The sequence below is a fragment of the Pan troglodytes genome, chromosome 4 (genome assembly GCF_028858775.2).
Source record: "Pan troglodytes isolate AG18354 chromosome 4, NHGRI_mPanTro3-v2.0_pri, whole genome shotgun sequence".
Lineage (NCBI taxonomy): Eukaryota > Metazoa > Chordata > Mammalia > Primates > Hominidae > Pan > Pan troglodytes.
In genome coordinates, this window is record NC_072402.2 from 143,812,920 (window position 1) to 143,840,127 (window position 27,208).

General features: G+C 42.3%; 1 protein-coding gene and 1 long non-coding RNA gene across 2 annotated transcripts; one reads left to right on the top strand and one right to left on the bottom strand.

Annotated features, from left to right (window-relative positions):
• Positions 1 to 1,856: 1,856 nt before the first annotated feature.
• PLAC8L1 (PLAC8 like 1) lies at positions 1,857 to 24,431 on the bottom strand. The gene is made up of 4 exons (XM_518015.9): positions 23,046 to 24,431; positions 17,015 to 17,151; positions 3,005 to 3,141; positions 1,857 to 2,116 (listed from the first exon to the last, which is right to left on the bottom strand). Exons 1-4 carry the CDS (start codon positions 23,162 to 23,164, stop codon positions 1,976 to 1,978), a joined length of 534 nt encoding a protein of 177 aa, XP_518015.1. The 5' UTR covers positions 23,165 to 24,431; the 3' UTR covers positions 1,857 to 1,975.
• LOC129144025 (uncharacterized) lies at positions 23,576 to 25,113 on the top strand. The gene is made up of 2 exons (XR_008548095.2): positions 23,576 to 23,659; positions 25,035 to 25,113. It is a non-coding gene; the product is annotated as an uncharacterized LOC129144025 (long non-coding RNA).
• The last annotated feature ends 2,095 nt before the right edge of the window (positions 25,114 to 27,208 follow it).

A 27,208-nucleotide genomic window follows, 5' to 3' on the forward strand; every position in this document is an offset into this window, starting at 1 on the left:
TAGAATTTAATTTAAAGGAAAACTTTATGTTCCAATAGTAAATTAGTAAAATTTGGCCGGGTGCAGTGGCTCACACCTGTAATCCCAGCACTTTTGGAGGCCAAGGCAGGTGGATCGCTTGAGCCCAGGAGTTCGAGACCAGCCTAGGCAACATGGCAAAACCCTGTCTCTACTAAAAACACAAACCTTAGCCAGGTGTGGGGGCACATGCCTATAATCCCAGCTACTCTGAGGCACAAGAATTACTTGAACCCGGGAAATGGAGGTTGCAGTGAGCCAAGGTCATGCCACTGCACTACAGCCTGGGTGACAGAGCAAGATTCAGTCTCAAAAAAAAAAAAAAAAGGAAAATTAGTATAATTTTCCACAAATATAAAGTAGCCATAAAACAGTAATCTCACTTATTTACTGAGTCCATCCTACCTGCCAAGCAGTGTGCTAAATGTCTTGATGTACAATTCTCATGCCCTGCAAAGTCAGTACTATCACCATCCCACTTTCCGGATAAGGAAACTGAAACAGAGAGAGGTTAGCAAGTTTGCCTATGGTTGTGTAATTAGTAAACAGAGGAGGCATTTCAGGCTGCAGAACCCAGGTTCTTTGGCACTGTTCGGTGCTGCTGCCCTAACAAAAACATCTGCCAAACATGGTAGATGGTCACTTCTTAGGGCTGCTAAAATAAATGATCACAAACTGGGTAGCTTATTCTGTCACGGTCTGGAGGCTAGAAGTCCAGTATTAAGATGTTGGCAGGGCCATGCTCCCTCCAAAATCTCTGAGGGAGGATTTTCTCTTGCCTCTTCCAACCTCTGGTAGCCCCAGGCATTCCTGGGCTTGTGGCAGCATCACTCCCATCTCTGCCTTTGTCTTCACGTACCCGTCTTCCCTCTGTGTCTCTATCTTTGTGTCTTTTCTCCTCTTCTTGTAAGGACACCAGTCATACTGGATTAGGACCCACCCTGAAGATCTCATTTTAAACTAGTTACAACGGCAAAGACCCTATTTCCAGATAAAATCGTATTCACAATTACCAGGGGTTAAGACTTCAACATATCTTTTGGTGGAGGAGTGGAAGTTGGGGAACACAATTCCACCCATAGCTGTTGCTGCCTGAGGTTTTGAACCTGGGGCCTGAAGAAGATTTGTAAGTGTTACAGAAGTGTTCAAGATGAGCACCAACCTGAGACCTTCTCCTTCAAGCAATCAGACCTGAAGAGTTGGGACAAGGGAAAGACAATGGCTGATGTGTTTCAGTGACATTTCCAGCCAGTCCAGATGCTAACTAAAGTTAGCCACCTCCTGCCCCATCCCTGATACTCTGAGGAAGGTGGCTTGACATAAGAAAGCCACATAACAACTCCTCCGGCTTCTCAGACATCCCTCATGAAAGGATGGCAGTAGAAATCTGGAGGGGAAAAAGCAAGCTTCCAAAACTCCAGCAGGGGAGGGGAGGCACAAAACTCACCTCTAGGCTGGGCGCGATGGCTCACGTCTGTAATCCCAGCACTTTGAGAGGCTGAGGCATGTGGATCACCTGAGGTCAGGAGTTCAAGTCCAGCCTGGCCAACATGGTGAAACGCCGTCTCTACTAAAAATGCAAAAATTAGCCAGGTGTGTTGGTGCATGCCTGTAATCCCAGCTACTCAGGAGGCTGAGACAGGAGAATTGCTTGAAGGCAAGATGGCACCACTGCACTCCAGCCTGGGTGACAGAGCCAAGACTCCGTCTCAAAAAATAAACAAACAAGAAAACTCACCTCTAGATCTGCTTTATATGGCTGGACTGGAATAGCAAATTCAGACAAATGATAAAGTCATCAACAGGGAAATGTGTAAAGAGAAGAACAGTAGAGACAGTAGGGGGGAAATCATTTATTTTCATACCATTTCAGTAAAAACTTAGGAAAAAGCAATTGTTCCACTGAGAGGTTTGAGAGGAGGGTGTTGGGGAGTAAGGAGGAGGAGTTATCTTGCTGTCAAACCAGGGTGTCCTTAGTCATTGGGACTGCATAGATTTCATAGACTTGGGAGGTCCTCATCTTGAGTTCCCGGGCCACCTGGCAGATGGAAAAAGGCCAACAGCAGTGCACCGCCAGCCAGTCTTCACACAGTGTGCCCTAGGGCAAGACCAGAATCTGTTCTGTTGTAGTCACACAGGCTCATTTTTCTTCCCCAGGGACCTGTACAATGTTACCTCCTGGCCCTTCAACCACAGCTTCCAAGGTTCACCAACATCCTTAAGCCAATGCCCAGGGACACTAAGTTGCATAAGTGCCAAGCAGCTGAATTGCTAATCAATACCTGCGATTCAGAGCGCTGCTCTTAGGACCTCTGATATGGGCCTTTATAATTGAACCACTGATTTCTCTATCAACTTCTTGGTTCTTTCTCTTAGAACCTAATATTTATAATTATTTATTTCTTTGGAGTAGGTAATAAGTGCACATGGCCTAAAATTTCAGTGTAAGAAGGGATAGGAAGCAAAAAGTAAATCCCTCTCTCCAGCTGTCCCCAGCCATCCAGTTGCCTGCCTGGAAGTAATCATTGTTACCAGTTTCTTGTAACCACTTCCAGATATATTCTATGTCTACATAAACATATACATATATAGTCTTTTAAAATAGTTCCATACTTCTGTGCCTTACTTTTTTTTTTTTCCACTTAAAAATACATCAGTCTGGGCCAGGCATGGTGGCTCACACCTGTAATCGCAGCACTTTGGGAGCCCAAGGTGGGCGGATCACTTGAGGGCAGGACTTTGAGAACAGCCTGGCCAACATGGCAAAACCCCATCTCTACTAAAATAGTATGGTATTTTAGTTAACTTATATTTCCTGGTAAAGAATAAAATTTTAAAATGTATTTCCTTTCTCAAAGTTTCCCACTAAGCATGGTATGTTTCAACATCCTCACCCACCCTTCTTTTACTTGGAAAATCACAGGTTTGGAAGGCATCTAGGTTTTCATACAGATTCGGGTTCACGTATACCTTCAAACACACTTACCTGTATTTTATGTCTCTCCCTGGTGCCAATTCTCAGTGCAAAGGTGGACCCAGGTAACAACGGCCAACAAAGACACTCTCCATAATGCCTGGCGATGTCACACTCAAGACACATAGGACAGAATAGACCACAGAAACCTGTCAATAACCACATCCAAAAAAGCCAAGGTTCTCAGATTTCTTGGAGCAACTTCACATCTCAAGGAATATTTACAACATTATGCCACCAGTTTAATGCTGCACTGTCTCCCTGCTATCAGACTGAGAATAAATAACCAATTCCCAAAACTCATCGTATGAAAATTGCCATAACTGAGCCACATCAAAATTGCCTTCTTTTGTTAAACACTGGCAAAGATGAACCTGATACAATTCTGTTAGCGTTGACTATGGAAATTGTTTTGTTCCTGTTAAGAGAAAAAGCATCAAATAATTTTTTTACAGTTGAATCATAACTGTTGATTTCGTTATGTTCATCTATCTAATTTCGATATTAAAAATAAACATGGTATACAGGATATTTTTGAATAACAGACATCTATTTCTATAAGTGTAATTGAAAGGTCTTTTATAGTACACTGATTGTGCCTCCTATTCTTATCAGGGCTTTATTCTATTTCTCAGACCAAGTTATTCAAATTTATGTTAGTGTCTTGGAGCCACTGACATCTGCCAGTTTTAATCTGCAAATTATTAGGGGCTTGGTTCCTTGAACATCAACTGTAAACAATTTGTCATTTATTAGTTCACTCATCTTTACTGATATTGTTTTCTACATATTCTGCATGAACCTTCCAACACAGAGGTTCTATTCTAAATATGTTTTGGGTCACAGACCATTTTGAGAGTACAATGATAGCTATGAACTCAGTCCACAAGGGAAAAGAAAACTACACGCACATAGACATGCAAAATTGTGCATTCAATTTCACGGAGTTCATGTATCCATTGAAAATTATTAACAGACCACAGGTTAAGAACCCCTGATATACAGTTAAGATGTTATGTCATGTAGCATCATAAAAGATGACAACTCTGATGAATGCAAATAATTAGGACTGTGAAACAGCAGAAATTCCAAGCTAACCATAATCTCTGAAAATTTTTTTAATAAATATTTTATGGAGGCATAATTTATATATAAGAAAATGCACAGGCCATCAGTGTTCTGTGGGATGAGTGTCAACAATCACATACACCCAAGTAACCAAATGTGTGGAACATTGCTCTCACCCCAGAGCTCCTGTGTCCTTTTCCAATTAATCCCAGCCCTCCCGTTGCCTACTAGAGGCAACCATTGTTCCAATATCTATTCTTATAGATGAGTTTTGCCTCTTCTTCAACTTCATATTAATGAAATCATGTTTGCTTTTGTATCTGGCTTCTTTCATTCAACATCATGTTTTTGATGCATCTATGCTGTTGCGTGAATCTGTCTCTTTTTTTAGAGTTGAGCCATATTCCATTGTATGAATATTCCACAAATTGTTTCTCCATTCTCCCATTGATAAACATTTGATTATTTCATTTTTTTGCTATTATGAATTTGACTGCTATGAAGACTCATCTGTAAGTGTTTACACAGGCGTATGTTTTTATTTCATTTGGATGGATACCTGGAAGGGGAATTGCTAGGTTATGGGGTAGATATACGTTTAACTTTGCAAGAAATGACAGACAGTTCTCCAAAGTATTTGTACCATTTTAAACTCCCATCAGCAATGCATGAGAGTTATATTTTGTTTATTTATTTATGTATTGATTGATTTTGAGACAGGGTGTCGCTCTGTCACTCAGGCTGGGGTGCGGTGGCACGATCATGGCTCACTGCAGCCTCAACCTCCCAGGCTCAAGCGATCCTCTCATCCTTTCATCTCAGCCTCCTGAGTAGTTGAGACTACAGGCATGCACCACCACATCCAGTGTATTAGTCTGTTCTCACATTGCTATAAAGAAATACCTGAGAATGGGTACTTTATAAAGAAAGGAGGTTTCATTGCCTTACAGTTTCGCAAGCTGTACAGTAAGCATAGCAGCTTCTGCTTCTGGGGAGGCCTCAGGAAACTTACAAACATGGTGGAAGGCTAAGGAGAAGCAGGCTTGTCTTACATGGTCAGGGAAAGAGGAAGAGAGCAAAGGCAGAGGTGCTACACACTTTTAAACAACCAGATCTCCTCTCCCTCTCCCTCTCCCCACGGTCTCCCTCTCCCCACGGTCTCCCTCTCCCCACGGTCTCCCTCTCCCTCTCTTTCCACAGTCTCCCTCTGATGCCGAGCCGAAGCTGGACTGTACTGCTGCCATCTCGGCTCACTGCAACCTCCCTGCCTGATTCTCCTGCCTCAGCCTGCCGAGTGCCTGCAATTGCAGGCACGCGCCGCCACGCCTGACTGGTTTTCGTATTTTTTGGTGGAGACGGGGTTTCGCTGTGTTGGCCAGGCTGGTCTCCAGCTCCTAACCGCGAGTGATCTGCCAGCCTTGGCCTCCCGAGGTGCCGGGATTGCAGACGGAGTCTCGTTCACTCAGTGCTCAATGGTGCCCAGGCTGGAGTGCAGTGGCGTGATCTCAGCTCGCTACAACCTCCACCTCCCAGCCGCCTGCCTTGGCCTCCCAAAGTGCCGAGATTGCAGCCTCTGCCCGGCTGCCACCCCGTCTGGGAAGTGAGGAGCGTCTCTGCCTGGCCGCCCATCGTCTGGGATGTGAGGAGCGCCTCTTCCCGGCCGCCATCCTGTCTAGGAAGTGAGGAGCGCCTCTTCCCGGCCGCCATCCCATCTAGGAAGTGAGGAGCGTCTCTGCCCGGCCGCCCATCGTCTGAGATGTGGGGAGCGCCTCTGCCCGGCCGCGACCCCATCTGGGAGGTGAGGAGCGTCTCTGCCCGGCCGCCCCGTCTGAGAAGTGAGGAGCCCCTCCGCCCCGCAGCCGCCCCGTCTGGGAAGTGAGGAGCCCCTCCACCCGGCAGCCGCCCCATCTGAGAAGTGAGGAGCTTCTCCACCCAGCAGCTGCCCCATCCGGGAGGGAGGTAGGGGTCAGCCCCCGCCAGGCCAGCCGCCCCGTCCGGGAGGGAGGTGGCGGGTCAGCCCCCGCCCGGCCAGCCGCCCCGTCCGGGAGGGAGATGGGGGGTCAGCCCCTGCCCGGCCAGCCGCCCCGTCCGGGAGGGAGGTGGGGGGTCAGCCCCCGCCCGGCCAGCCGCCCCGTCCGGGAGGTGGGGGGCGCCTCTGCCCGGCCGCCTCTTCTGGGAAGTGAGGAGCCCCTCTGCCCGGCCACCACTCCGTCTGGGAGGTGTACCCAACAGCTCATTGAGAACAGGCCATGATAACAATGGCGGTTTTGTGGAATAGAAAAGGGGGAAAGGTGGGGAAAAGATTGAGAAATCGGATGGTTGCTGTGTCTGTGTAGAAAGAGGTAGACATGGGAGACTTTATATTTTGTTCTGTACTAAGAAAAATTCTTCTGCCTTGGGATCCTGTTGATCTATGACCTTACCCCCAACCCTGTGCTCTCTGAAACATGTGATGTGTCCACTCAGGGTTAAATGGATTAATGGCGGTGCAAGATGTGCTTTGTTAAACAGATGCTTGAAGGCAGCATGCTCGTTAAGAGTCATCACCACTCCCTAATCTCAAGTACCCAGGGACACAAACACTGCGGAAGGCTGCAGGGTCCTCTGCCTAGGAAAACCAGAGACCTTTGTTCACTTGTTTATCTGCTGACCTTCCCTCCACTATTGTCCTATGACCCTGCCAAATCCCCCTCTGCGAGAAACACCCAAGAATGATGAATTAAAAAAAAAAAAAAAAGAAAAAAAAGAAAAAAAAAAAAAAAAAACCAGATCTCATAAGAACTTACTCACTATACAGTACCAAGGGGGGATGGATCCAATTGTGATTGGATCACAGGGGCAGCTTCTAATGGTTTGGCACCATCCCCCCTTGGTACCATATAGTAATCCCAGGCCCCATCTCCAACATGGGGGATTACAATCCTATGAGATTTGTGGGGACACAGATCCAAACCATATCACCTGGCTAACTTTTTTTCTTATCTTTTATAGAGATGGGGTCTCCGTATGTTGCTCGAACTCCTGGGCTCAAGCAATCCTCCCATTTTGGCTTCCCAAAGTACTGGGATTACAAGCATGAACCACCACTTCTGGCCAAGAGTTCTGATTGCTCCACATCCTCACCAACATTTGCTATTGTCAGTCATTTTTATTTTAGTTACTCTTGTGAGTGTGAAGTAGTCACCATTGTCTTCTAGTGCACCAGACACGAAGGCTCACATACCATGACACGAGCACACTGAAGAACTTCCTGACAATGGTCTGTCTCTGGCTACCCCTTGTTCTCCCACAGTGAGCACTTCAAAGTCCCACTCCCAAATTCAGTGACAAAGAGGCAAAAAACTAGGAATTCTGTATCTTAGACTCTCCAAGGCTCCAGGACTCTGGACTTCAGCTTCAAATAGTGGATGAAGTAGCACAAGCATACAAAGGGCATGAGGGATGGGGGCAGAGAAGGAACATCTATTTCATCTATTTGGAAGTCTCAAGATAGTCACTCAATCATCTACTGTAGACATCTCTTGGCCCAAAGCAAACTCTGAATTCAGTCTCAAATAAGACTGGGATATTTCACCCTACATTTAAAAAGTAATCTCAAGTAGATCAGCAGGCCCCACCCAGCCTGGATACCTGGTATGAACAGCTTAGAGGACAGCAAATGGTCCAGTAAATTTACTGAGAGTACAGAGTACTCACACTGTATGCAACCTTGAATTAGGGGATTTTGAAATCAATGGCACATAAAAATCAATCAACTCTCACTTTATGAGTGGATTACAAAATAGTGTAAATCCCTGTAACTAAAAAAAATTAATCAAAACTTGCTTAATTGTAAAGCTGGCAAACTAAGTGACTAATAAATAGTGTTTACACAATTGCCTCAGCTGCACCTCTTTAACTGATAAAGAGAAATGCCCACCATTCTCAATAAGTATATTGTACAGAAATTGTTTAAGTGCATTTGAACTCTTGCACCATATTTTTATGACTCATATGTTTTTAAAAAAAACACATGCTTTTGTTTTTATTTTTAATCTTTTTTGTCATATAATCATGTTATCTAAGTGTTCATTAGGAGGTAGTACTAGATGCTGAAAGAAACATACCTCAAATTCAATTACTGTACTTTGAAGAAGAAATCAGATGTGATTTTTAAAAAACACTATGAAGGACAAATTTTTATTATATAATAGCTAATATTTATACAGAGTTCACTATGTACCAAGCCCTGTTAAAATCACTCTGCGCTTATTAACTCATTTAATCTTTGCAACAATCCTATAGGTATTCTTCTTATCCCCATTTTACAGATGAGGATACTGAGGCCCAGAAGATTTGAGTAATTTGTCCAAATTCACACAATCATCAGTGAAAGGCAGAGGAGAGATTGAACTCAGGTAGTCTGGTCCCAAAGTCTGAACTACTATACATATTACTATATGTTCTCATGTTTTATGTATTTATCTATTATGCCACAGTAGTTGTGGATTGGTGTACTAGACAGTAGACAGTATCCTATCACTACTTTACATTTATTCCTGTGGGGTAGTCTTAAGTCAGGCAACTTCTTCTTTTTTTTTTTTTTTTTTTTTTTTTTGAGATGAAGTCTTCCTCTGTCGCCCAGGCTGGAGTTCAATGGCACAACCTCAGCTCACTGCAACCTCCACCTCCTGGGTTCAAGAGATTCTCCTGCCTCAGCCTCTCGAGTAGCTGGGAATACATGTGCCTGCCACCATGCCCGGCTAATTTTTGTATTTTTAGTATAGACAGGGTTTCACCACGTTGGCCAGGTTGGTCTCAAACTCCTGACCTCAGGTGATCTGCCCACTTCAGCCTCCAGAAGTGCTGGGATTATAGGCTGAGCCACAGCGTCCAGCCTCAACTTCTTTAAGGAAGATCCTTTCATCAAGTATTGCTGCTCTGTACTATGAGGAATGCAGTGGGATATGGAAACACTGTCAGGTCACACCCCAAGAAGGGATGCACAAAATCAGGATGATGGGATCCTTTGTTCCAAAGACTCTCTAGGAAAAAACTTTGCAACACATATCACAGGCCAAGGGATAAGTATCTAGAATATATAAAGAACTCTTGGCCGGGCGCAGTGGCTCACGCCTGTAATCCCAACACTTTGAGAGGCTGAGTCGGGTGGATCATTTGAGGTCAGGAGTTTGAGACCTGCCTGGCCAACACGGTGAAACCCCATCTCCACATAAAATACAAAAATTAGCCAGGTGGTAGTGGCGTGTGCCTGTAATCCCAGCTACTCAGGAGGTTGAGGTGGAAGAATCCCTTGAGCTTGAGAGGTGGAGGTTGCCATGAGCCGAGATCGGGCCACTGCACTCCAGTCTGGGCAAAGGAATGAGACCGTCTCAAAAAAAAAAAAAAAACTCCTGCAAATCAACATATAGAAGATTAAACAAAAGAAGAAAATGGGCATAGGATATGGGCAGGTAATCCACTGAAGAGCAAATACAAATGGCCAGTAATGAAGGCAAAAAGTTGCTCAATGTCATTGGAAATGAATATTAAGACATCCAGAAACTACTTATTATCCATGATAATGCCAATTTTTAAAAATTTGTCAGGCCGGGCGCAGTAGCTCACACCTGTAATCCCAGCACTTTAGGAGGCTGAGGAGGGCAGATCACCTGAGGTCAGGAGTTCAAGACCAGCCTGCCCAACATGGCGAAACCCCGTCTCTGCTAAAAATACAAAAAATTAGCCGGGCGTGGTGGCAGGTGTCTGTAATCCCAGCTACTCAGGAGGCTGAGGCTGGAGAATTGCTTGAACCCAGGAGGCAGAGGTGGCAGTGAGCAGAGATCGCACCACTGCACTCCAGCCCGAGCGACAAGAGCAAAACTCTGTCTCGAAAAAAAAAATTGTTAATATGATATATTGTGGGGAGCCATGAAGAAATAAGTACTCCACAGACAGATGGAAGTAGAAATTAGCACAGCCACTTTGGAAGTCAATTTTGCTGAATCTATGACAATGTTACATCATCTAGGACCTAGTGATTCCACTTATCAGTGTCCACCCTGGATCAATGCTTATACATGCTCACAAAGAACAGGTACAAGAATAGTCATTGCAGCATTACTTGTAACTTTAAATTTGAAACAACATGAATGTATATTAATAGGCTGAAGTACAAATAAACTATAATGGTATAACTATACATACTGTGGAATACAAAAGATCAATTAAGAACCAACAGAGTTAAATCTCTAAGACAAATTTTGAGTTTAAAAAAATCAAACTGCATAATGATATGCACAGCATAATACATAATACCATTTATATTATAAATATAGAGAAATATAGAGAAAAAGATCAGGAAGCAAACTCTCTAAAATTTCAACACTTTGGGAGGCCAAGGCAGGAGGATCACTTGAGGCCAGGAGTTTGAGACCAGCCTGGGAAACACAGCGAGACTCCATCTCTACAAAAAAAAAATTAAAAAATTAGCCAGGCATGGTGGCATGCACCAGTAGTCCTAGCCACTCTAGAGGCTGAGGCAAGAGGATCACTTGAACCTAGGAGTCCACGGTTACAATGAGCTGTAATCATGCCACTGTACTTCAGCCTGGGCAACAAGTAAGACCTTACCTCTATAAATAAATAAATACAATTAAAAGAAGGGACATGATTCCCTTTTCTGTAATGTTTCATTTTTTGCAAGGTAAATGTATTGTTACTAGTGAAAAAAAATTTTGTCTTTTTTTTTTTAAGAAGCTCAGGTTCAAAAGGGATAAATTTAGCTTCTTCCTCTTACACCTAAAGGCCTGGTGGTTATGTAAGCACCCACAGTATAAATGATTCAGGTCTGTTCTCTGAGATGGGTTCCACCAGCATGTGTGGAATGTTGCTCATTATTCATCCTTCTAACTCATAGGAGAGTCAAGAGAAAGAAAAGAAACCTACACAAAACCAGAGTGTGGAGCCCCAGAGAGTAGAAGTAGGAAAGGTGGGTGGAAATTGCAGCAAGGCACATTTCAGATCAATTATTGCAAAAGAGGCAGAACTTTCTAACAATGAGATGCTCAGAAAAGAAATGGGTCATATTCATACATTGCTGGTGGGAGTGTAAATTAGTACAACTTCCAAATGGAAAGCCATTTGGCAACATCTATCAATATTTAAAATAGCACATACTATTTGACCAGCAGGTTTACTCTTTAGTGGTTATCCAACAGATATACTCACACACATGCAAAATGACATCTGTGCAGCGATATTCATATAGCAGTGGTTTGAATGGCAAAGTCTGGAAACCATATAAAGGTCCATCAATGGAGATTTTCAGATAAATAAGCTATGGTACATTCATACAATGGAATCTTTGCAGATTTTTTTTTTTTTTTTTTTGAGACAGAGTCTCACTCTCTCACCCAGGCTGAAGTGCAGTAGCATGATCTCAGCTGACTGCAACTTCCACCTCCCGGGTTCAAGCGATTCTCCTGCTTCAGCATCTCAGGCAGCTGGGATTACAGGAGCCCGCCACCACGCCTAATTTTTGTATTTTTAGTAGAGACGGGGTTTCACCATGTTGGCCAGGCTGGTCTCAAACTCCTGACCTTGTGATCTGCCCGCCTTGGCCTCCCAAAGTGCTGGGATTACAGGCGAGAGCCACCGCACCCGGCCGAATTTGCTAAATTTTAAGAAATTAGCTCCAGATATGTTGATATGGTCTGATCACCTAGATATGTTTTTTTTCCTTTTATACTTCTTTCAGAAGAATGTGATGTGAGATATATTATTAAATTAAAATGAGCCAAAGGTACTAGACAGTATGTGTTTACAGTGCTACCACTTGTATAAATTACACACACACACACATATAAGCAAAACATCTAGAAGGATAGATACCAAAATATTAACAATATTTATCTCCAAGAGCTGGGATTACAGGATGCTGTTTTTTTCTTTTATAGTTTTTTGCATTTTTCTTTTTTATAATTATTATATAATACTTTTATAATTAAACATCTATTTTAACTTTTTAGATTTCTATATCTGTATAAGTATATAGACTATATCTGGACTCAAGTAAAGGTATTTGACTCTGAAGAGAAAAACCAGGTGGATAGAGAGCAAGGATGGAGTACTACTTGCTTTTCATATACAAAAAAGGTAGGTACTTTCGAATTCTGCATTATGTGCATGGCAGTCTTCACAAAATAATTTTTTAAGGTGCTGAACTGGGTCCAAAGGAAATGAGCCTCCTCCCTGGAAGTGCTCAGAAAGTCGAGGCTGTCGGGTCTTTGCCATGCACGTTGCAGAGGGGAATTACGCAAACAGATGGGGGACCAGACAAGCTGACTCGCAATATCCCTTCTAACTCTGAGGCTCTGAGTTTTTCAATTAAATTTGACAAAGAAGCAAATGAGAATACAAGTTAAAATTCATTTATGTGTTATTCAGCAAATACGTTTAAGTGCCTCCTATGGTCTAAGTGCTCTGCTGGGCGTCAGAGCATTGAACAAGAAAACTGGTCCCTGCTTCAGGGAGTCTACAGGTTACCTGAGATGCAGTGTGGGGACATGAATCCCAGTCCAATGCCTTCTCATGCCTCCTTCCTTTTCCAGAAACCAGGGAAAATTCTGGCTTGCTTTCTTCTTCCTACCTTGGATATCTACTAGTTCCTAGTACACATCAGTCTCTTTACTGCCTGGTGCTTACAATGCTCACTACAGGGAAGCTGTTTGAGTGGCTCTTTCCTATCTTTCAGGTAACAGCTGAAGTCAGCTCCTCAGAGAGACTGTCCTTTACCCCATTCTCCTATAATTTCCTTTCATAACACTCTGTTTAATTTCTTCATGGCATTTATCACAACTGCAATTATTTTGTTTATAGATTGTTGTTGTTGTTGTTGTTTTGTTTTGTTTTGTTTTGTTTTGAGACAGTTTCGCTCTGTCGCCCACGCTGGAGTGCAGTCGTGCAATCTCGACTCACTGCATCCTCTGCCTCCTGGGTTCAAGAGATTCTCCTGCCTCAGCCTCCGGTGTAGCTGGGATTACAGGCATGTACCACCATGCCCAGCTAATTTTGTATTTTCAGTAGAGATGGGGTTTCACCATGTTGGCTATGGTTGGTCTCAAACTTCTGACAGGTAATCTGCCCACCTCGGCCTCCCAAAGTGCTGGGATTACAGGTGTGAAGCCACCGCACCCGGCCTATAGATTTGTTTATTATCCATCTCCTCTAAGACACTGTCTCTGACCTATTCACTAATATGTCTATATCACCTACTTTGTGCCTATACATGGGAAGAAACTCAGTAAACATGGTTGAATCATGAGCTGAATTATGAGTTGATTACACCTTCCACATAAACCTTCTCTGAGGCCACATCACAAACATTCCCAAAGCTGGATTGCCCAGTCTTTCACTCACAATGCCACTTAGCAGCCACTTACTTCACCTCAGTTTAATCTTCACATCTGAGCTCTCAGCTACCCTGTCTTCAAAGGACACAGAGACACCCATTTGCTAATCCCAGTGCAGTGTGAATTCAGATGAAAGCACAGAGGTGGGAAGAAGGAGGCACTTAAAATACATAATTACAATAAAATGAAGAAGCAAAATGTCAAAAAGAAATGGAAATCACTGCTGTTCATAATGTACCCTTTGCTTAATGGATGACAAATTGTAGCAATAATTCTCAGCGTTTGATGGAAAAATGTCCCAGGATGGGATATCTGGCATGGAACAGTCATGAGAAGAAGCTCTCCCTTTGTTCCCAAGTCTGTCAAAACAATGGACACAGTGATTTACTCTAAATAAAACTTTGTGGATAAAACAATCCCCAATTAAAAGTCTTTCTAAACAAGGAGTGGAAGAAATCCAAGACTCGTAGCACTCACACTCCAGCAGCATTCTCAGAATTACAGTGCAGATAATGAGTGTACACAGTAATATATTACCTTTAAGTTTTCTTCTAAGACAATTAATTTAAAACACTATGAGCAGTCACAACATGGAAACACGACTAGGGAACAAAAATTACAACACAACATTCGAGATCACCTTGAACCCTATCCATGGCCTTTCGTTCAGAATTCATGCCAATTGTAAAGAATATTGTATTTCTCCCCATATCCTTTTTCCTCCCCTTGTCACTAGAATGGGCTCTCAAGTGGACAACCAGGGAATCCTCAGGAAGTGTGGTTGGTGTCCTGAGCGTTGATGCGGGTTGAGAGCAGAGGTGAGCAGTGAAGTAATGCTTAAGGCAAACAGCATGGCTGAGGAGTGAGAATTCCTTGACCAGCTTTTCTAGGTGCTCTTAGGATTATGTAGAAACCATTCTGCAGCATCTAATATAAGCCTTCTGACTCATCTACTCTTTGCTCTCAACATGCTGAAGGATAATTTTTTTTTAAATAACAGTAGTATTAATAGCTAAGATTTACTAAGTGCATTGTAATGATATTTTTTTGAATTTTCCTGGTAACTGCACCCCAATAGTAAATTTAGGAAATTATCCCTTCCTTATTATGCACCATATTGGTAGGACTATCATTCAGAGAACCGTGGCCTGGTCAAGAAGTAGGCACATGATACAAGCTGAGCAAATTGAGCTGCTTCCACTGAAACATCAATTCTCAGATGGGGATAACACAAGGATAAAAACATTTAAAGCTGATTGGACTGTCAGCTAGCACCTAATAACAGTGCGTCTTGTCCCTTTCTGGGCTTGGCTTTTACCCGGCTCATTGATTCCGGGAGCTATCCCATGGCCTTCTAATGAAATTCAATGTTGGCTTATATATTTGTTTCCTAGGGCTGCCATAGCAAAATACCACAAACTGGGTGGCTTAAAACAACAGGAATTATTTTCTCATGGGAGAATTCTGGAGGTTAGAGGTGTGAAACCAAAGTGTTGGCAGAGTTGGTTCCTTTTGGGGGGTCCGAGGGAAAAATTTGTTCCCTGTCTCTTTCCTGGCTTCTGGGGGTTGCTGGCAATTGTTGGTGCTCCTTGGCTTGCAGATGTGTCACTCCAGTCTCTGCTTCTGTCTTCACATGGCCTTCTCCTTTGTGTGTCTGTGTCCAAATCTCTCTCTTCTTATAAATAAGGATTGACTTTATTTTAATTTGACTACATTGTAAAGACTCTATTTCCAAATGAAGTCACATTCAGAGGTTCCAGGTGAACATGGATTTTAAAGTGACACTACTCAACCTAGTATAGTTTGCAACCCTAAATCCCTAACTGATCCAGTTATGCCCAAACCAGTGTTAAGAGTGGGTTCTATACATCTTCTGTTTTCATCTTTACAGTAAACCTTGAGGTAGGCACCTTTATTATCTTCATTTTAGAGGTGGAAAAATGAAGACCCAAAGGACTTGTTCAACGTTACATGGCCAGTAAGAGCCAGAGTTAGGATTCAAGGTGTATATGTGATATGAACCTGTTCTCCTAACCACCACACCATATTCCAGGCTTTGCCCTAGTTAAAAGTGCACTGAAGTTCCCGCAACCCCCAACCATAAGCTATGAAAGGAAAATGGTCCACTTATTATTCTGGGGCCAGATCTGCACATTCGTGCATGGCTACTCTAGCTCTCTGTACCTTAGTACTGGGTGACTACCAAAGTCATGAAAAGAGCAGAGAATCAGGAAGAATTCTGAGAGAACCAGAGAACAGCTTCCATAATTGTCTGGTCAGAAATCCACATGGGTAGCCGCGACAGGAAGAGACTTGCCAAACTATGGGTCATGGGGAAGACTCTCAGCTGAATGAGGACTTGCTCAGAGTTCTCTGGTTGATATGTCCTGTGAGACATTAGGACAAATTCAGATCTTCCTAAAAGGCTGATATATCCTTCAAAAATATTTTACCCAGGGTCTGTTGGATTTGGAACTTAAGAGACTAACCGTCTTCCATCACACATACCCTCCCTCCTCCCAGAGAGACTCTGTGATCCAATTGCTCCCTAGGGCAAGACCATCAGGTCCTGGAAGGGGATCCTGACATGTGGTACCAAAGATGGGTCAGAATGTCCTCAGGTAAAAATAGAATCAATGAGCTTTGAACTCTAAGCCCAGGGGGGAATCATGTAGCCAGAAGACAGTGTTATTTGCCCCTCTTTATAGCTGAAAAGTGTCAAACCAGTGTCTGAAAAGATTTCAATCAAGGAAGGGAGTTTCTTTTTGTGATTGTTCTTGTTGATAGGAGTACTACATATTCTTCCAAGACAATTGAAAAAAGAAAAGCAAAAAGGAAATAAACACTATCCATTAACCTACCATCTGGAAACATCTGCTATAAATATTTGTATTTGTATTCTTCCAGACATTTAAGAAATGTTTTCCTCTCTCCAAAAACACGTTATCTACTGTGCACAGTTTTGCAATGTGTTTCTTTAACGTAAAAATGTATCCAAATCATCTTTTCATCTCATTAAATATTATTCTACAATATGACTTTTCATGGCTGTATAATAATTCATTGTGTGGATTCCTCTTGTTGAACATTTAAGTTGTTCCAGGTTTCTGCTGTAATAACTAATGCTGCAAAATTTAATGTTCCTGCTAAATCTTTGCACATGATTTATTTCCTTAAACTCCTAAAAATGTAATTACTGGGTCAAAAGCTATGCAACAGCTGAGGTTCTTTCTATATGGATTGCTAAACCATCCCCCAGAAGAGTTGTACCAATTTACACTCCCACCAGCAGTGGATAAGAAAGCTCATTTTGTGCACTTTGCCAATAGTGGAGTCTGTCATTTAGAAATCTTTGAAGGCACCACTTATTCTATAAAACATCCATATCTCTGAAAAGCAAGATTTTTCCAGACAAGGAGTACATTTGAGTCACTGAAAGATTAGTCCAGTTATTCTGAAAACATTTAATTTCTGTCCTTGTGCCTGCTGTAGCTTTTCCACTCACTGATGTCCTGGAAAAGAAAATAGTAAGGAGGAACTTAAATAAGGAGGAAAAACTTACAAATTCTCCTATCTCTGCAGACACTGAAGAGACCGGTGCTCCAGCCCCCGCCAGTCTGGACAATTGCTGTGATTGTCGTCCTGCCACTGGCTCCCCGAACAGGCTGCTTCACCACAGCGCTGGCTGGTACGTGGCCCCTGGAGAGTCAAGGATGATGATTAACTTGGAAACAAAGGTGTTTCAGAACAATAACCATTAAGCCAAGTCAGAACCATAAAGAAGAGATAGGGACCCAATGATGCCAAGGGGCTCATAGCCCAAATCGACTTTGCCATCTCCCTCCCTCCTCCTCCTCCATCATACCTTCTCTTCTGGCTTTTTGCCTCATCTCTATTAATGGAATTATTGTTCTAAATCCTGACACGCAAATTCAAGCTCAATGTCCAGTCTACTTCCTCAGTGTTTCAAATAGTTAAATTCGCAAATTTGGAATCGAGGCCTCAGTTCAAATCCAGACATTCCTGGAGGCTTGACCTTGGTTAAATGACTTTACCTCTCTGCTTTCCGTTGGTTCTGATGAAAAAACTACCTCATGAGATTATTGTGTCTATTGAAGGACATCTGATTCGTTTACTGTGCCCAGGGGATGTGTGACAAAGTAACTCTGAGTGAGCTGCATCCCAAGGATTTTGAACCTTTGCTGAAGTGATACTGAGAAGGAACTGGACTGAGTGGGCAGACTGAAACCTGGACTAGGCTGTTGAAGTTGACATGGGTATCATTTAAGTGAATTGCCCAGACTTCAGAATATGTCTTGATATCAAATTACTGTATGATTGACCTAGTGGTGCCACAAAGTATACTTTGGGTTGATTTTCCCAGAAAGGAATGAATATTCCTATCATCAATCATTCTGAATTAGAAAATGAAAACCTGGTGGCTGGGCTTCAAAAGCGAAGTAAGGAAAAACTTCTCTTTCTGAGGCTGAAAATCAGTTGTGCCTGAATTTCAACCATGGGGATGTCTGGAGTGATTTCCATAGTGAAGGGTAAGTTGCACTTGGCCTCATAGAAGGGGTGGGTCAAGAGTGGGGTAGAAGGGCCCTAGAATGAATCTGAGCCTGTGCAGTGTGGTAATTATTCTGTTTTGTGCTTCTCTTTCAGCAAGCCTCATTACGATTTTGCACCTGTTTTCTGATGTGCTATGAAGAATTAAAGAAAGAGCCTGCCTCATAGTTGAGACAAAATAAGAGACAGCAGCATTTCTTCCTATAACAGTTGCTGCAGTAGGGTGCGGCGGCTCATGCCTGTAATCTCAGCACTTTGGGAGCCCGAGGCGGGTGGATCATGAGGTCAGGAGTTCAAGACCGCCTGACCAACATGGTGAAACCCCATCTCTACTAAAAATACAAAAATTAGCTGGGCGTGGTGGCGTGCACTTGTAGTCACAGCTATTCAGGAGGCTGAGGCGGGAGAATCACTTGAACTCAGGAGGCAGAGGTTGCAGCGAGCTGAGATCGCGCCACTGCACTCCAGCCTGGGTGACAGAGCAAGACTCCGTCTCAAAAAAAAAAAAAGTTGTTGCAGTAATAGTTGCCAAAATTCAGTAGCTGGGACACATGGCCTGGAGGCCAAAGCAGAACATTCCTAACTACCCTTAAGACAACATCCTGGGGGCATCTTGGAAACAGCTGTGGAGCCCATTACCTCTGATTTCTGGCAATAAAGCCAATGGAATTTCATGGTATTATAGTATAAGTTGCATTGTGGATCTTATTAAGATCCACATCTCTTTTTCATCCCACCAATATGGATCATGTCCACACCTTCCCAAAGATGATAGCACATTAGCTTGTTAAAAAAAGGAATTCCCAAGCCTTCCCTCAGACCAACTGCACAGGTTTCCAAGAATGAGGTACATAAATTAATATGAAAACAAGGCTTTCAGGTAATTTTTAAGCACTCATGCCATTCTGAAACCTGATACCAGTAGATTTGGACACTAGTGATGGTGACTGCAGTAGTCTCCCACTAGCTAGGTGGTGATGTCAATGCAAGAGAGATGGCAAAAAGTAGAAAAATAGGAGAATAAGAGGTAGGGATGTTTGGAACATATCCAGTCTCAATGTCAGTGAGAATCGAGACAATACTTAACAAACGGCTGGAAATGATGTACCAGAGCTTGGAAGAGAGGTTAGGGTTGGAAGCGACCTGTCTGGAAGTATGAAGTGGAACTATGAAATACCCCCAGCCCTTTTATCCATTAGGCATTGTAGACAGTTCTCATGGTCTAATGAGCTTTCCAGGAACCTACCATGGAAAAAAAAAAAATTGGCTCCAAAATATTAAAACTGCAAATAAATTAATGCTCAATTAAACACAAAAATCTAGCATTATGTCAATTTTATTAATTGCCAAATTTAGAATTCACAAATATTTAACATTTTGAAAATTTGTAAGTTCTCATTTTGCAAAAATTCCCAAATATGAATGGTTGCTAAGAAGCAGCAACTAGACATAAATGAGTTATTCATAGTCAAATAATCTCAAAAACAAAATTATAAAAATTCTTTCAAGTATTGTACAGAAAAAAATATATATGGATATAACAAATGTATGGGTATATTTTAATATGTTTGTTATGATGTAAGTTAGGGCCCATTTCTGTAGACTGCATCGCATCCCCCAAAACGCATATATGTTGAAGTTCTAGCCCCCAGTGTGAATGTATTTGGAGACAGGGCACTTAGGAAGTAATGAAAGTTAAGTGAAGTTGTAGGGGTGAGATCCTGATTCAGTAAGTTTGGTGGCCTTAGGCCAGGCACAGTGGCTCATGCCTATAATCCCAGCACTTTGGGAGGCTAAGGCAGGTGGATTGCTTGAGCTCAGGAGCTCGAGACCAGCCTGAGCAACATGGTGAAATCCTACCTCAACTAAAAATACAAAAAGCCAGGCATGGTGGCACGCACCTGTGGTCTCAGCTACTTGGGAAGCTAAGGTAGAAGGATTGCTTGAGCCTGGGAGGAAGAGGCTGCAATGAGCCGAGATTGCACCACTGCATTCCAGCCTAGGCAACAGAGCAAGACCCTGTCTCAAAAAAAAAAAAAAAAAAAATAGGTGGCCTTATAAGAGAAATCGCTGTCTCTCTACATGCACGTACAGAGAAAGGCCACATGAGCACACTGCAAACCAGGAAGAAAGTCCTCGCCAGAGCCCAATTGGGCTGGCACTCTAATCTCAGACTTCCATTCTCCAGAACTGTGAGAAAATTATTTCTCTTGTTTAAGCCACACAGCCTATGATATTTTGCTACGGCAACCGAAACAGATTAAGACATCTTTGCTGATTTGAAATTGGCCCTGAAGAAACTACTTTTATATGTCTTATTTCCTCTGCCTCCATGTGTGCTCCCTGAGGTTGGGGGCATATGCTGTTCCTCCCTGTATACCCAGTATCCCGCACACTACCCTGAAACCTCATGGGTGCATGATAAGTATTTGTTGGACTGGACCAAATAGATTCACTTGTCTCTTCTGTTATATTTGAGTCCTCCTCAAGGCTAGCTACAAATTTATGTGAACTTTACTGTGTTTCATTCTCTAGTAAAGCCACAAGTCTTGGGCATGAATTGGTGAAATACAAGCAGAGGGTAGCCTAAAAGCTTTCTGCATTCCTCCATACAACGGCATTTAACTCTCAATGTGATGGCCACAAGCTGGGGCTTCCATCATTAGGCTAAGAGCTTCAATCGTCTTTTAGTAGAGGGATTTCTTAGGGCAGCCTAAGAATAGAATGTTTGCTTCTAACTCAGTATTATGTGCGTGACACCTTTTATTATAGCAAGGAATGCTGTATTCTATCCATTCCAAATCAAATAACTAACAGGATAGCTTTTCCTTAATGGAAAAAGAAAATGGTTTTTTTCTGTGTTTACCCTTTTTTTTTTTTTTTTTTTTGTCTTTTCTCTTTTTTTGAAACAGGGTCTTGCTCTGTCACCCAGGCTGGAGTTGAGCGGCATGATCACAGCTCTCTGCAACCTCGAACTCCTGGGCTCAAGAGATCCTCCTGCCTCAGCCTCTCAAGTAGCTGGGACCACAGGCACATGCCACCATGCCCAGCTAATTTTTTTTAATTTTTTGTAGAGATAGGGGTCTCGCTTTATTGCCTAGGCTGTTTGTCTAATTTTGAACTCAAGGATAGATTTGTTATTTATTTCCTTAATACCCTGAGTCTTCAGTTATTTTTATATTAAAATGTTTGAATTGACATACATTGGCTGAGACATTTCAGTTCAAAATGATTGCTCATGTGTTGTAATTGAAATAACAACCATAGCTAACTTTCACTGAGTACCTTCCATGTACCAGGATCTCAGTAGTTCATTAACAACTGAAAGATTATTCAGGGGCTGCTACAGGTATCAGACTCAAGTAGCTCCTGTAGCTTCCTAGACAGCTTTTCTATATATTACGCCCAGGGAATCTTCTGCTACCATGAAGAACAGGAATGAGTATGCAAACAGTGGATGAAGCTTATGGCCACAAAGCTCTGCTAAACCAGAGAAGATGCTCATTTACCTATCAAATTCCACAAGTTCTTCATTTAGTAGAAAAAGCAAAGATTTTCATTTCAGACACAAAAAAGTTCAAATAGTTACATTCTAGTTGTTTGATCTTAGAAAATACAACTTGTCACAACCCTCAGCTCTGGCCTCCTCCTCCATAAAATTGGATTTAAAATATCCTAGCTCCTCAGTTGCCAGAGTATTAAACAAGATCATGTACCTGACACGTAGTATGCATGAAGTCGATGGCCACTGTTATTATTCTAACTTCAGGATCCTGTGTATGCTCTAGGGCATTCTGTATACTTTTCTCAGAAACAAAGGAAGGAGAAAGGAGAACTGGACCAGGTTTTCAGTCGTCATATGTGCTACCCAAATGCCTTAAAATTCAGTCAGAGTGATGGCCAGGCACGGTGATGCACACCTATAATCCCAGCCACAAGGGAGACTGAGGTGACAGGATTGCTTAAATCCATGAGCAAGACTCCATCTCTTCTTTCTTTTTTTGAGACAGAGTTTTGCTCTTGTCGCCCAGGCTGGAGTGCAGTATTGTGATCTTAGCTCACTGCAATCTCCGCCTCCAGGGTTCAATCAATTCTCCTGCCTCAGCCTCCCTAATAGCTGGGATTACAAGCATGCACCACCACGCCCAGCTAATTCTGTATTTTTAGTAAAGACAGGGTTTCACCATGTTGGCTAGGCTGGTCTCGAATTCCTGACTTCAGGTGATCTGCCCACCTCAGCCTCCCAAAGTGCTAAGATTACAGGTATGAGCCACTGCGCCCGGCCTCAGACACCATCTCTTAAAAAAAAAAGATTCAGTCTGGGTAACCAACCATTCCAGTTGGCCCAGGACCAAGGGTTTTCCCAGGATAGGGAAGTTTTAGTGCTAAAACCAGTACAGTTCCAGGCAAACCAAGATGGTTGGTGATCCTAACCCTCAGAAGCTGAGGGAGGCTTTAACTCAGGAGGCAGGAGGCTAACTCCTGTTAAAGTTTGATGGATGAGATACATACTTTTCCCTCTTTTTGACCTCACTCCATTCCTCTTCCTCTTCTAGCACAAGCCCTACCATGTCTCCCACATGCCTGGTTCTTCAGCCTAGGGTGTTACATGTCACTCTTCCGTTATCACACTTGGAGTATTGAGAAATCATTCTGCCTTGTACCTAAGCCTCCTTGATTATTTCAAACTCAGCTGAAGCCAAAACCCTTGAGTTTTCATTTCAAAAGTGTGGAAATGATTGGCAGTCTCTAAAAATAAAGTTCCACTTGGTCAGGGTTCAATATTTTAAGTTAAGAATAAAGAGATACCATTTCACCCAAGCCAGCCCTTTTCTTGTCACCAGCCAAGAAAGGCCAGAAGGAACAAATCAGTTGCCCTCTTTTCAAGTTTGCATGGAGAAAAGATAGCAACCACTTTCTTCCCAAGCCCAGTTTTCTTTTCCCTGGCTCCTTATAAGTAGAGGTTGACTCGATAGTCCAACTAAAGAGCAAAAGCTAGGGGAAAAACTCATCCTATTCCCTACCTCAAGTTGGAAATAAAATGTTCATCTTCAGATGATATGGGTGACAACAGAGGTGAGTATATGTTGAGTAAGGAAAGATCCTCAGGACATCTGAAGAAGTTACTTCCAAACCAATTCATAGTGAGAAGTGTTTTCTTGTCCCTTGGGCTATCCCTTTTCCCTTTGGCAATAAGCTGGTTTCTAAACTTCGGATTAGTCCAAAGTGAAACATCTCTTGAAAGAATGTTCCCTTAATATTCTGGAACCTGAGGTCATAGCAGTGTAACTAACAGACATCTTTTTTCTTTAAAGACAGGTATACACCTAACTGTGGACACATTCATCTTACTAAACTGTAGGGAGATATCGCTGGAGTATAGAGTAAGTAGAAGAAGAAAAAGACTTATCTTTGGTGGAAAACTCTTTAAGAGATGCCTCTAGTAAACATTTATCTAGCTAAGCGCCACTTGACCGTTCCTTGGAAGATTCAGAAGGCTGAAAATTTCTGCCATGCCATGTGACTGAGAAGCAGCAGGGACCTCTCTTCATCCCCTGAACTGCTGGTCCAATTCAGCCAGATGATGCAAGTCCCATAGCCAACCCAAAGCAGGAGCAAAAAAAGTCTTTCAGCGCAGGTATTGTATTTGAATCCATCTTATGAAAGGTGGTCTCCTCAAGTTTGAGCTATGGTAGATTGCCACAAGCCTCAAAGCCTTTTCAGAACTTCTAGAAATTCTCTGCTCTTCCATTAACTTCATTGCTAATGCCAGGAAAGTGGCATTTCTTTCCTACCCAGTCCAGACGGAATCTAGTAACCGAAGCAAGGCTTGCCTGGTGATGTCCTCACAACAGCTCTGAATCCTCAAGGTCTCAGGAGCCTCTGAATCATGCCTCTAGCACATGTCTTATGGAGGTGTGGACTCTAGAAATATTAGGAAATATCCTAAGACAAAAAGTTAGGCAAAATTTCACGTTGAGGAAAGGGCTCTGCAATCATAATTTGACATTACATTAGAAAGACATCAGGAGAATACTGCCAATTATATCATATATTCTTTTCATCAGACCCATAGAGAATGGTTGTTTAGGGTTCTGAACTTCAAAGCATTTATTGAACCAGGTTGTTAGGAAAAGCCTATAATACCTTCCAAATCAAGATTCCTCAGACATAGCTTCATAACTGCCTGCAATCATGGGGTTCTGGGCAACTGTCATTGTCTTCTTAACAGTAAGGATGTACCCTACATTAAGGACAGGTATGTTTTTTCTGCTTACTACTCTATTCCAAGTGCTGACTACAGTGTCTGGCACATAAAAAGCACTCAATAATTTGTTGAATAAATGTGCCCTACATGAAAATTCAGGTTTATAAGAATAACAGAAATTAAGAGGTGATTACTAGCTTTGCAAAAAAAAAGAAAAAAAAGATTTACAGTAAGATTCCTTTGAAGAGTAAACCACCATGGTACATATAAGCTATGACTCCATATTTTTACATTTCATTTGTGCCCAACTTTTCTAATCAAACGTCTATTGTATGAAGTGACTAATCCACATGCTACACAGCTTTTTCATTTAAAAATAAAATGAATAGAAAAGGCATGTGCTTTACAAAAGAATGCCAAATATTTATGAAAAGAAATAATAGCATTAGAATATCACCATTTTGCATAGCCCCAGCATAACAACATATCAGGAAGGAAATTCAGAAGCATTAAAACCATTAGATAAAAAAGATTAGGAACCAAATATTCTCAAGGTGCAAAAATATAACTATTCCACATATTTCTAATTGCAAAAGAGAAAATGTACCTTAACTATGAAAAATTCCAGAAGTACTCAAAATGCATATTTACATTGGAAAGTTCTGAAAGTGTAAGAAAAAAAAAGTACCCTTACAATAAAAGCTCTGGGTGTGATTTTAACAAATATGCCTTTACATCAGAAGGTCCTAGAAGTGATCAAAATGTATCTTTAACATTACCCTTCACCCTTCCTCCATGATTGTAGGTTCCTGAGGCCTCCCCAGCCATGCCTCCTGTATAGCCTGTGGAACTGAGTCAATTAAAACTCTCTTTTAAATAAATTACCCAGTCTCAGGTAGTTTTTTATAGCAGTATAAAAACACACTAGGCCAGATGCAGTGGCTCACACCTGTAATCCCAGCACTTTGGGAGGCTGAGACGGGCAGATCATCTGAGGTCAGGAGTTTCAGACCAGCCTGGCCAACATGGTGAAACCCCGTCTCTACTTAAAAATACAAAAATTAGCCAGGCGTGGTGGCAGGCACGTAATCCCAGCTACTCAGGAGGCTAAGGCAAGAGGATCGCTTGAAACTGGAAGGCGGAGGTTGCAGTGAGCCAAGATCATTCGACTGCACTCCAGTCTAGATGACAGAGCAAGACTCTGTCTCAAAAAAAAAAAAAAGAAAAAAGAAAACACACTAATACAAGCTCTATGCACAGCAGAGGGCCATTACAAATCTTATTGATGCTGTAAATTTTGGGGTGAAGTATTTTCTACCTGACTGGGGTCCATATAAACTTCTCCTTTCTCTGACCTCCTAATGGCCCTGGTAACACTGGCCTTGGTCAAATACATTCCTGTTTTCCATGCACGAATTCTTTGTTGTCTAAGTGCAATGAAGATGGAGGCCAGGGCTCTAATTCAACTCTGCTGCTAATATATAGGATCTTGAGCCAGTGACTTTGACCTGTTTCTTCATGTGGCTTCCTTGCTATTCCTTCAGCACACCAGCTACATGCCCCTGCCTCAGAGCAAAAAATGCTTTTGACCACATACGTGCTAACAAAACTACATATGCATTTACCCTCAGACCCACAAGCCCACTTCTACAAATTTACTCTGAAGATATACCTCCACAAAAGTGAAATGACATTATTCATGAGGTTACTCACTATATCATTCCATACTCATTCTATAAAATATTAAAAACTTAGAAACAACCTCTATGTCCATCCATGGAGACTGGTTGAATAAACTAAGGTACACCTTTAAAATAGTATTACATGAGCAAGGAAAGAAGAGGAGCAAAAGAGGAAGGAGGGAAGAAAAAGGAAGAGAAAAAAAGATTTTTTTCTTTTTCTTTTTTTTTTTTTTTTTTTTTTTTGAGATGGAGTCTCGCTCTGTCGCCCAGGCTGGAGTGCAGTGGTGCGATCTCGGCTCACTGTAAGCTCCGCCTCCCAGGTTCACGCCATCTTCCTGCCTCAGCCTTCCGAGTAGCTGGGACTACAGGCACCCGCCACCACGCCCGGCTAATTTCTTTTGTATTTTTAGTAGAGATGGGGTTTCACCATGTTAGCCAGGATGGTCTTGATCTCCTGACCTTGTGATCCACCTGCCTCGGCCTCCAAAAGTGCTGGGATTACAGGCGTGAGCCACCACACCTGGCAGATTTTTTTCTTTTTAAAGAGCATGATCACAGCTCACTGCAGTCTTCAACTCCTAGACTCAAGTGATCCACCTGCCTCAGCCTCCCAAGTAACTGGGACTACGGGTATGAACCACTACAACTGGCTAATTTGGAAAAAAAAAATTTTTTTTTTAGAGACAGGGTCTCACTATATTGCCCAGGCTGGTCTTGAACTCTCCCACTCCAGCCTCCCAAGGGGCTGGGATTACAAGCACAAGCCACCACATCTGGCTGAATCATGTATTTTTACCTATTCAAAAATCAGATAAAAAGAAAAAGCAAACCATAAAACTGAATATAAAGAGAAATGAATGGCTTTAATTTTATATTAAAAGCACATACAAGAAAGAATCCAAGAAACATTTCTTGATTAAAGAAAAAAACCAGCCAGGCATGGTGGTGCATGCCTGCAGTTCCAGCTACTTGGGAAGCTGAGGCAGGAGGATCACTTAAGCCCAGGAGATCAAGGCTGCAGTGAGCTCTGATTGCATCACTACACTCTAGCCTGGACCACAGAGTGAGACTCTGTCATAAAAAAAAAAAAAAAAAAAAAGCAAGCAACCACATACAAAAAAGAATTCAGGAAATATTTAAATAGTGCTCTGACTATATCCCTTAGAGAGATATGTTCTAAGGACACAAAGAATTGCAAAACAAACAAACAAAACCAAATACTGTACTTATTTATTGCTAACAGAATTGGATTGGCAATTCTGAAATTTTTAATAGACTAAATGAGTAAATATATTGA